At 29.8% G+C, this 11,941-nt stretch overlaps 1 protein-coding gene across 1 annotated transcript; it reads right to left on the bottom strand.

Moving 5' to 3' along the window:
- Positions 1 to 1,699: 1,699 nt before the first annotated feature.
- Positions 1,700 to 6,715, bottom strand: LOC109794673 (Zn-dependent exopeptidases superfamily protein). Its single transcript, XM_083076585.1, has 11 exons — positions 6,554 to 6,715; positions 6,335 to 6,470; positions 6,180 to 6,258; positions 5,372 to 5,562; positions 5,202 to 5,274; positions 4,507 to 4,629; positions 4,162 to 4,317; positions 2,936 to 3,109; positions 2,625 to 2,699; positions 2,404 to 2,544; positions 1,700 to 2,180 (listed from the first exon to the last, which is right to left on the bottom strand). The coding sequence occupies exons 1-11, from the start codon at positions 6,633 to 6,635 to the stop codon at positions 1,959 to 1,961; spliced, it is 1,452 nt and encodes a 483-aa protein (XP_082932711.1). The 5' UTR covers positions 6,636 to 6,715; the 3' UTR covers positions 1,700 to 1,958.
- Positions 6,716 to 11,941: the final 5,226 nt, after the last annotated feature.

The following is an 11,941-nucleotide window of genomic DNA, read 5'->3' as shown; positions in this document are numbered from 1 at the left end:
TATAAAATAATTTCTCAACAACAACATCACACCAAGTCCTTGAATGTTGTGACGCTCACGATGGATGTGGGCACTCGCCATTGTCATGGTGGTAGTCAGCTGAGGGAGGTCATGGTAACTGGAGGAGTTGAGAAGATAGAATCTAATGCAGAAAGTGCATGGTATAATTGTGAGGATTAAATTAATCCAATGATAAAAAAACTTGGTCCACCATAAACCACCCATCCCAATAGTCCACTATAACCTTAGTCTATATTACATTAGTATAACTTAAATAACCTATTACATGATTAATAGCTTTATATAGAATGACTTGATTTTTATTGATCAATTTATTGAATTATAACTTCATTACTTTAATTGTTTATGTCAAATTTTGTAAAAAAATGAACAAAAAAAAAAGTAATCAAGTAATTCACAGGGAATGATAGTTATTAGTAAGTTATGTTAGTTGGAGAGATTTGAACCCACTCACTCCTTATCACTTCAGCCTTATGTCTCTCTCCAAATCCCACACCACCTAGACCACCTTATAACTTTGTCCCTCCTTCCCTCTCTCCCACACACACATATAGATACATGATTGTCAATATTGAGTGTTAACTCGTAAAAACTACCGACTTTACAAGTTTAGGCAACTTAACCTGTTCAAACTTGTATACAAACTTGATTTTAATAAAATCGAGTGAACTCAAGCAAAATCGTCCAAAATTGTGATTTTCCTGCAATTTTGCAGGTCTACAAGGCTCACTAATAAAACCCCCAAAATAACATTAAGAGTAGCGTTCCACTTTAGGATTTATTTTCTTCTTATGTTTCAAATAGATCTTTGAACCCCAAAACTCATTTCTCTCAACTGTGCACTAGGATTTTGTCAACATTGCTTGTCACTCGTTCTCCATGTCGTGGTGTCTCTATGGTAGCTCATTGACGTCGTTGGCTCATCATCGCATTCTCTAATCAATGGTTTTGTAGTTGGCTCACTAGGTTCTCATGGTAAAGGTTCTCTTGGCTAAATCACATGATGGAGACCTTAGACTTGGAAATGATATCATTAGAAAATTAGGCATGAAGATTTGGAGATATTAATCTTTTCTTAGTTTTTTTTTGCTGTCATTTTAAAAACTTGTGCCTTATGTGAAATTATGCATGATTTCCTACAAAACTGTTATTTCATTATTATAATTTACTATTTTACTTTAATATGAAGTTGAAATATCAAATTATTATATTATTTATAAGTATTTTAACATATTTTTTTTATATATATTAAGTAAACTCTTACAAATTTATTAAGTTTATGACTTAACAAATTTACGTAGACTCAATTTTGACAACCTTATATGTGTCTATATATATTATGTCAATCTTAATGCATGTAAATTAGCATCAAATAATTTTTTATTAGTATAAAATTTTGAAAATATGATCTATGTAAGAAATTTTAAATTCAGCATTGGAGCAGATACTACTTTATAAATCAAAAAGAAAATTAAATAATTTTTAAATAAGTCTTTTAAACTCAACCTTCTATTTTAACTTAAGATTTGTTATCATTCTCATTATCATTAAAAAAAAAAAAAGTAGTCTCATGTGATACATCTACATTAATTGTATATATTTATATATTGGTGTACAACAGTCACACTAAGATTAAAACATAAAATCTCGGGCATAATAATTAAACATGTGAAAGAAATTAATTTTAAAAAAATTTCCTTTTTATCATACGGTCAGCGATAATTAAAAAAAAAATTCTAATATAAAGTCAACACTAATAAGTAATTATTTCTCTAAAATAAACTAAATTAAACGTGCATATCTTCCTCTATGAGGAATTTGTGTCATTTATGTCCACGACCATCTTACCATCGAGATGAGCGAATTCCTGGTAAAAATAAGCCTTGAAGTGCTCGTGTGAATAACTTAACATCAACAGCACAATTTTCTCGTATCCTCTATATGTCCACGACCATCTTACCATCGAGATGGGTGACTTCCTGGTAAAAGGCCTTGAAATGCTCATATGAATACTTCACATCATCAACAGCACAAATTTCTCGTATGCTATGCATTGACAACTGCGGAGCACCTACATCAACAGTGCGAATACCTACGCCACTAGCAAGAATAGGACCAATGGTTGAACCACAAGACACGTCGTTGCGCACCACAAAGTCCTACATACATCAACATACCTCGTTATACTTATAATCCAAGCTTTAGTGTTATTTCTGATGATAATTTAAAACAGGTAATAACTTCGCTCATTGAAATACTACAGATACGAAAGTAGAGAAGTCTTTTCTCTATGATTGTATCTTGCCCTGCAAAAGCAATCTGTTCCAATTCCAATCAGAGAGATGAAGAGAAGAGACAGGTAAAATTGTTCACTAAACTGACCTGAACTGGAAGGTTATGTTTTGATGCTATTTCCCTGAATATGAAGGATGTGACAACATTGGTTGCATAGCGTTGGTTTGCGTTGGTTTTAATGACGAGTCCTCCATGTAGTTTGGGTTGATGGTTTGTTTCATGCTTCTCCTGTAAGAAATTAGGTCTTGATTAGGAGCAACAATTTGAATTGTTGGCAAAAGTAAATCAAGGCAAATAAGAAGACGTACCATGTAATTTGGGTGTAGTGCATGTGCCATATCAGCAGATACAAGGAAGCTTCTTTGCACCGCTTTCTCCAGAAGCTAAAACAAATCACCATAAGGAAAACTAATTAAATATTGAAATCAGAGTGTGGTTTTCCCACTTTCCACCGTTGAAATATCTAGAATGCTAAATTGTGGAATGTTGCTGTAAATTACGAGGGCTGCCCAACCACAGCCCCTACCTAGATTTAGCTCACTAAATAGTAGTAGAGTCATCCATGTAGATATATTTCGAAGGCACCAAAGAAGGGTAAAAAGATTTTTAAAAAAATTACGTTGGAACTTGTGCTGAAGGAATTGGTAACCCTAGTCACAGCATTTAGCATAACAGGAGAACCAGCTCCTTGTGCAGAGTTTGATCCAACTTCCTCATGGTCAAACAAAGCCACCATTCTAACTCCCGTCTCTTCCTCAAGACTGCTGTCAGAGGATGTAGCATCTATTAATGCCTGAAATAGGAAACCAAGATGTCAGCATAGGATAATCAACAACTACCACATTATTTAAAAAATTTACACATCATGCATACAGATTACAGACTTTCTAATTTTCTGGTAGATAGTCACATAATCTTAATTCTTGGATAAAGTCCCAAAATGCTGAAGTCTGGTGAAAAAAAAAAAAGAGAGAGAGAACAGACACATACACCCAGTGGCAATTGTATTTGTGAAAGTGTGATCACTGTGATGTCATCCAACCACAGTTAGGTTGACAAGGGAAGAGATGCTATTTGATTTTAAGTTGATTGGAATTTTCCATAGGACCAAGGGCAAGACATAAAGAGTTTCTGAGAGATAAAGGGTTTTCTAAGTCAGTTATGGACTGAGTTATCAAGGAAATCAGGGACCAAACTCAAGTCCTGTTCAACCTGCAATAGTCAACAAGTGCTAGAGACCTATTTGGAATGTTGGATGGGATCAAAGCCTAAGCAGTGGCCTCAATGACTTAACTGGGATGAATATTGGTACCGTACAACACCAATTACATTTACAATAGCATAATCAAAGTAACCCTTTAATGATTGACATTCCTTTCTTAGAAACTTGCGTTTGACATTTTTTTGTATTTAGGTGTATGTTTTGTTTAACACACCTATGATCTTTTGTTGATAATTATGAATGTCACTAATTTTGAGCAATTTTCATCATTTTTTAGAACTTATATGTATACAGTTTACATTATATAAACTATATAAAAAATTTCAAAATAGCAGCTATCCTGTTATAAACCATCTCGCTATAGCATTTTCGGGGCTGGCTACTATGTGCCGCTATCCAGGGTTTAAAATGTTGGATGTTATAAACATATACAATAATGATATTCAGAATTGTTTTTCTATTCCTTGGACTATAGAATAACTTGTCCAAAATGCCCCAATTTATAAGCAATATCTAGAGTGGTAAGCTTCAAAATTAAGGTTATGTTTTCATATCTATATTCTGTACTATACACATGCAATTGAAACTTGACTTGAAAAAAATAATATCTATAGAAGTTAAACCTTCAGCGAGCAAAATGACATGCAGAGGTTATCAAGACGTCCTGAAAAAATGAATTCCTTTGCAGCTCCAGCAACAGTACTTGGTTGCGTATCGCAAGCTTGCAATTCAAAATCACAAATGTCATCTGGTTCACACCCAAGCTTACTTGCAATCAACTGGTGAAAAGAAGACAATCACCAACAATTAGACTCGTAATCATCATGAATACATCCCAAGACCCGAAATAAAAAAGTTACTAGTTACATCTCTTTGTGACAGGTGTCAACAACACAATCCCAGAAAGGAAATGCAACTGAAATGAAAATACCAAGGATGCATTATGAGTTTCAAAGTCTGTTATTAACCTGTAGAAGAAGAGAGTGGTGTTTCGTATTGCTGGCGCCTGTTTTATCAGCTGCTTTCTTTCCATCAGTCTGATTTGCACTTTCAACCGTACCATTTTCAGCGGACACTTTATTGAGCTCACCCTGCAACAGAAACGTAAATGAATGTGTAAAAGCTAGATGAAAATAATTAAAAATGAACACCATGAATCCGAACAAGCACTGTTTGTGAAGGCTCTACTTATTTCTTTTAATTAACTACATGAGTCTCAATGTATAACTGTCCAAAATCGATTGCATCAAATATTTTAAAACACAATATTAACTAACTTACCACCGCTGCCTACTACCACTGTTTCCTTTAAGATAATAATAATTAATTATGACAAAAATGATATGGTAATAAATTTAACATTATTTTTTTTTGTATTGTTCTTTATTTACCAAACAATGTACAGAACAAATAGTTGCCCAGTAACTTGAACAATTGTCCTGTGTTGTTCTCCTTGTCTTATACTTTAATATGTATCAAACACACCCTATGTGACTATGTTTCTAACCATGTGCAATCACTAAAAGAATAACTCAGGTCACCTAGAATTAAAAACAAATCAAGGACTTGATACAATAAACCAGGCCATCTCAATAACAATTATGTCCATAGAATAATCCGTAAAATGCCAAAAAGCACAAAGTAACAAGCTTCCTGCGACTACCTTCAGCGCTGTTGCCAAAATGGGAAGAAGATGAGTCTCATTGTTAAATTTGAATCCATCGGTACTAACAGTCCTGTACACAATGAACCAAAGGAAGAACATGATAAGCTGAAAACAGTGACCAAGCAAACAAAGAACAGAGGCAATGCATCTCAACAACAGCACAGAACTTGTCCAGGTGAATTGCCAAAGTCGGGATCCGCATTATCGGTTCCTCAATTCGAACAAGGCGGTGCAAGTACGAATTCCCTTCCCGCACAATGACTCTCCCCGCCACAGTCAAGTCCCGATCGAACCATGTGTGCCACAAACCACCTCCATAGGTTTGGACACCAACCTCCAAAATTCCGGCCTTAACCACCTGGACAAACAAAACACCTCACTAATTAAACACGTATAATGAGTTTTTTTTTTTTTTTTTTTTTTTTGGTTCATGGACATAGTGCAAAAAGTGTCTCGAAGCTAACAATTAAAGACTAATCTACACTTGCAGGATTCAACTTCCATTAGCAAACATTATTTTAACACAATTGAACCTGCATGCGGCAAATGGATGGATCACATAATTTTTTTATAGATCATAATAGATCAAATAAAAATAATTTATTAATCCATTTAGATCTATTAAAAATTCATGAAAAAATTCAATCAATTTAAAGTTAAAAAACATATCTAATCCATCAATTAACAACTTTTTCATGAATGGATGATATCCAATCCATCCATTAAAGTAATGTTTAAAAAATAAATAAAATTTTTTTAAAATATTTTACTTTTAGGTCCAGATAGTCTGTTAAAATCTCAATCCAATAAACATAAATACTTAATTCAATGGATAGATTAAATGGACTCATTTACAACCACCAGAGCAAAAGTTTTTTTTTTTTTTGTACAATGAGTTAATGACGTTCAAATTCAAAATCCAATACACGAATTATTAATCTATTGACTCAGGTTCAGTCAGCTAGAGCTAGTTACCTTGGAGACAGGCTTGAGTTTGAGGCAAGGACTATCGGTGTGAGCGCCGATTATGTAGAATCCGTTTCCAGCGACGTACCTAAGAAGTTGTAAAAACGACGCATAATTATTCACTATTCCACGTTTGTATGAAAAGATAGGGAAACTGAGCGAACCTTTTGCCGACGGCGAAGGCGACGATGGTGGAGTGGTTTCTGGTGAAGAAGTACTTGTTGCCAGGTTGCAGTTCCCAGAGCTCCTTCTCCGAGAGTTGGTGGAAACCCGCGCTTTGCAAACGCTTCTTGGCCTCGTCTGAAAAGAAACAGGTGTGAGTGAGGATTCGCGATTGGGTGAGGGGAGAGAGAGGAGAGAGACGGTTGTGGAATTGGTTTTACCGACGGCGTGGAAAGCCGTGGGAGAAGCGTTGAGGAAGTCGATGAGATCGGAAACGACGGCGTGAGTCTCTTGCTTCGCCATTGTTGATTCAGATCCTACTTCACTCTCAGTTATTCTCTTCTCTATCGCTGTTGCGTTTACGAAGCGAAGACCTAAGCAACGGATATATATATGCAGTGGCGATTACTTTCACTGTAGCACGGATGAGCAAGAGATACGTCTTTTCTCAAACCCCTTTTTTTTATTTATTTATTATTATTATTATTATTATATCTTTTATTTAAATTTCAATCCAGATAATCAAGACTCAAAATATTCGATTAAATCTTACACAAACTATTGATATTAATATTACATATAACTAAATCTAATATATATATAAGAAATATAATAAGTTTATACAATTAGAATCTCTATATTATCTTATGTATTAAAGTTTTTTAAGTTACACTTGTTCTTTAATTTTTTTTAATTTTTAATTTTTTAATTTAAAAAATAAAAATTATTTGAAATTTTAATTGAAATTATAATAAAAAAGAGATATTTTATTTTTTAACTGAATTTATAAATAAATAAAATTTAAATTAAATTAAATTATATATAATTTTTATAAAAAATAGAAAAGATTACAAAGATAGTCACAATGAAAATTGAATCTAGGTTTTCATACTTCTAATTATCTCAATCCCTCTCCACTCATTTTCAAAATTATTCATTGTTTAAAATTTAAAAAACTATCAACTTTTAATCATTATTACAGTAAGATCGAGACTTATAAAAGTTACTAATTTCTTCTTAAATCTTATTTATATTTTACTCATTTATTAATTTTAAAACTCATATATGTTGACCTAAATCTTCATCTTCTACTTATCTTCATATTAGATCTTTCATTAATAATTTATAGTACTTTTAATAATTTCAAATGCATGTTAGAGAGTTCTTGACTCTTAATTGCCAGGTGTACATGTGTTGATAAAATATTCTTAGAGAGAATAATGTTGCTATTCATGAGTTGGCTAGATGAAGATCTAGATTTAGTCTAATATTTATTAAATGGAAGAATCCTCTAAATTTTATCTTATATGAAATTAATTTAAATTTCCTGTAGTTCTCTTTATTTGTTTCTATTCATCAATATACAAAAAAAAATTGCATGCTGATTTTTTCTTATAAAATTGAAAGTAGTTAATTTTTAAACCACCCATTTTAAATGTTTTACTTCATTATTCTTTTATTGGTTTAAATATGTTATAACATATATAAAATTGTTCATCTTAAAAGCTAAAAACATTTTAAAAAATAGATATTAAAAATAAATTTTTAATTTATCAAATTTAACTAAAAATTAAAAATTAAATACTTTAATTATGTGATTTACAAAAAAAAATCACTAAAAGAATTATGAAAAAATAATTCTATTATAAAATAATAAAGCCACTACACCAACCCTACACCCAAACCAATAAACCCAAAAATCCAAAACCCTAGATATAATTAATGAGATTAAAATTTCACAACTTAAATTTTGAAATATTATCTAAAAATAAACCCTAACAATTATAATTCTATTATCACATTATCTAAAAATTTAAAATATATCAATTACAAAAAATAATAATAAAATAATGATGAGATTTATAAATCATTTTTACTAAAAGATAATTCTATTAAAAAATATTTTTCTAATTTATCAAACTATTAAAAAAATTTAATTTTTTAAATAGGTCAGATATAAAAAAATTACAAGAATAATTACAAAATTTTGGAAATCTTTTTAACTAAAATATAATTTTATTATAAGAAAATAAAATGACTAAATCCTCAAATCATAAATATAAATCCTAAAACTCTAAACCTCAATCCTAAATATAAACCTATTTTTTTAATTTATAAAATTATATAAAAAATCAAAAATTTTAAACATACTAGTTACAAAAAAAAAATATTAGAATAATTACAAGATTTTTAAATCCTCGTTGCTAAAAGATAATTTTATTATAAAATATTTTTTAATTAATCAAGTTATCTAAAAAAATTAAATCAAATTTGTTTAATATGATTCCTTAAAAAAGTCACTAGAATAATTAAGAGATTTATAAATTCTTTTCACTATAAGATAATTATACTATAAAATAATAGTCATTAAACTAACTCTAAGCCCAAAACAATAAATTCAAAATCCTAAAATTATAAATATAAAACCCTTTTATTAATTTATCACATTATTTAACATTTTGATATGTTTTATAGTTTAATATTTAAAATAATTAATTGAAGAATACAGTATTATTTGTGTTAGCATGATTTTAATTATTTTATGAATGATGTTCTACAACTCATTCTATCTGCATAAAGTCCAGTACTTATATTTTGTGATATTATTTATTATTCAATTAAATATTTTTGACCAGAGGTATAATGATCGATTTTTGTGACATTACAATAATTTATAAATATGAAATTCATTTGTACCTTATATAAGATATAAAATTTTGCATTATATATTTGTTCATTTGTATACATTTTTATCTTATTATTTTATTCTCTTTATGGTAGAGGTATTAAAACAATGTTTATTTCACAAATAATCAAGAAAAGAAAACATGTGTATATATATACACAAGTTACTTACTAGTTATAAAATAAATAAATAAATATATATATATAACTAAATTAGGATATATATGATAATATATATTTTTAATTGAACTATATTATTATAAATATGTAAAATATTATTATTCAAAAAAAGACTTTTATTATTAATGTACAACTATTCAAAAAAATAATATTATTTAAAAAAAATATCTAATTAAGATGAGACAATCTGGAAACATAAGACGAATTGTAAGGAAGTGTATTATCCACATTGGCTTATAAAAGGTTCACATGCTTATAATTTATCTTCCACACCATATTATTACCTTTTGAGTGTTTTTTTCCATCGACGATGGTACACTATTGTCAGAGCACTATCAACCACCATGTTGTCACCTTGAACTCCTTCTCTTGATCGACAGTTGAATCATTGTTACTGTTTCGATAAGGTCCATCCAAAACTTTGTGATCTAGCATTGATTATGCCTGTCAAAATTAACCCCTAGCTAGTTCGAGGTGACCCACACCTCCAGATCTTCGTCCTTCACCTCTTCCATATTGTCATCCGATACCTTTCATAGTCTCTAAGGGGTGGTGCTTCTTAAAACGGTAGTGGGTGGATGGGTCTTTCATGACAAGACTATGCAATGGAGGATGATGAGTTCACGTGTTTGCATGAAACGCATGAAGGTTCTCACCAGCTATTGCTCACAATGTTTTTCATAACGAATCTGGTAGATGGGACCTATGGCAGCAGGAAATTTGGTGGACTTTGTGACAGCGATCGATAATGACAGTAAAGGGGTTTTGAACCAGTGGGTTGACATGAGAAAAATAAGGAATATGGTGTGGGAGTGGAGAGAATGCAACATATCGATTGGTGAGTTGATATGAGAAAAATAAATAATATTGTGCCATGGGTGCACCATAACAGTGTGAGTATAAGTTTCGATCTTCAATGACTCAGTCACTTGCAATTGAGTGGGTCTAATATTAAGATAATTAGTATTTTTGTATATAAAATTTATGAAAACAAAGATTTATCTTCTAAAATTAAAATTTATAACAAATAAATATTTTTAAGTATAAAAATAAGGAGGGACTAAATTATATTAACATAACTCTGCAAGAGTTGAAGTTATTCTTTCTTGTTCTTTCTATATATTATGATTTAATGGAATAAATATGATTCAGTTTCTACAAATTTTCTACCTAATTTTAGTCTTCACTAAATAGATAATTAGTCTTTCTTGTTAAATGTTGTCCTTAACCAAGTTACATCACATTATTGGATTATTGTAAATTGATGTTCATATTAGATTATTGCAAATTTATGTTCATAGTTAATTTATTTTTATATTTATAATATAGATATGTTAAGATAAATAACATTAAATTAATGTTTTTTTTTTGTTTTCTTCTTATTTAGTCTATTACTATGCGTGACGAAGAATTTATTGCATTATATTTTATTTTTCTAATTCCTAACTTTTGTGTATTTTATTATTGTAATGATATGACATTTTATTATACTTATTACAATTTAATTACTACGGAATAAACAATTTGCTCATGATTATCATGTATCAGTTATATAAGCAATCACAAAAGTTATCCCAATATAGGATAGAAAATAAATAACTAAAATTAAAATCTTTATGACTGTATACATATCTTGTACAAATATGTATACAACTATATCAAATACATAAATATATGCAAAAAAAGCCCTACTCACCAATCGATCATCTATACGCAACCTGGTTACATTAAAGTAACATCAAGAAAATGTACCACTGCTAGCACGACTCACTACCAAAACAACCAAGCAAATATCGTTCATTTGACCTACTCCTATGTTAAGTATAATCGTCACAATTCGAACCACAAGAAAAAAATGAAGTAAGCTTGTGAAAAGAATCAATATAATTGAAACTAAACAACTTGCAACATCACAACGTACATTCATTAAGAAAGCAATGCACAACTCATTTCATTCACAACACATACAACTTCCAGTTCATAACATCATAACAATTTTCAACCCAACACCATGTCATCATAAAACAACTTTAAACAATTCATATGTTGTCACACGTATCAACTATGGAGATCTCCTATAATATAGGTGAACAATTTAAGTGATTAAACCCTACCAAACCACAATGTGTAACCTATCTCAACTAGGTCAACTAACAACACAATTTGATTTTTTAGATTTTGACACTTAATCTAGAAAGTGTAATATTATTGTCAAGATAAAACAATTTGGATGTAAGTCTCCCACAATATCAACTGACAACACTAAGTCACCCATAAGATTAACCCACCAGCTACCTTTTAAGTATTACATCTCTCCAATACTTTATTAGAGACTAAGTCCTCAACCTTATATAAAAAGAACTAAATTAATCCAAATATAAAAGATAAATGATTAAAATAAACATCTTAATAGATAAGAAAAACTAAAATAAATATAATAAATAAAATAAAAGACAAAAAAATATTTTTAACCAGTATAATTTTATGACCAATTTACTATTTTATTTATTTAGGGACTAATTTGACAATCCATAATAAATTTAAAGACTAAATTAATCGTGAATATTCAATTTTAAGTGCCATTTTGCCACTTTAATAAATTTAGGAATTAACTTATCGAAACATATTTTTATTAATTGATTTTTAATGATAATTATCTTAAATTTAATTAATATATATTATTTATTTAATCTATCAAATTGAAAAGAAAAAGAATGTGGACAAGTTGAACCTGTTTATACACA

Source organism: Cajanus cajan, chromosome 6 (assembly GCF_000230855.2).
Source record: "Cajanus cajan strain Asha chromosome 6, NIPB_CcT2T_4, whole genome shotgun sequence".
Classification (NCBI taxonomy): domain Eukaryota; kingdom Viridiplantae; phylum Streptophyta; class Magnoliopsida; order Fabales; family Fabaceae; genus Cajanus; species Cajanus cajan.
This window is presented reverse-complemented; position numbering and strand designations above follow the sequence as displayed.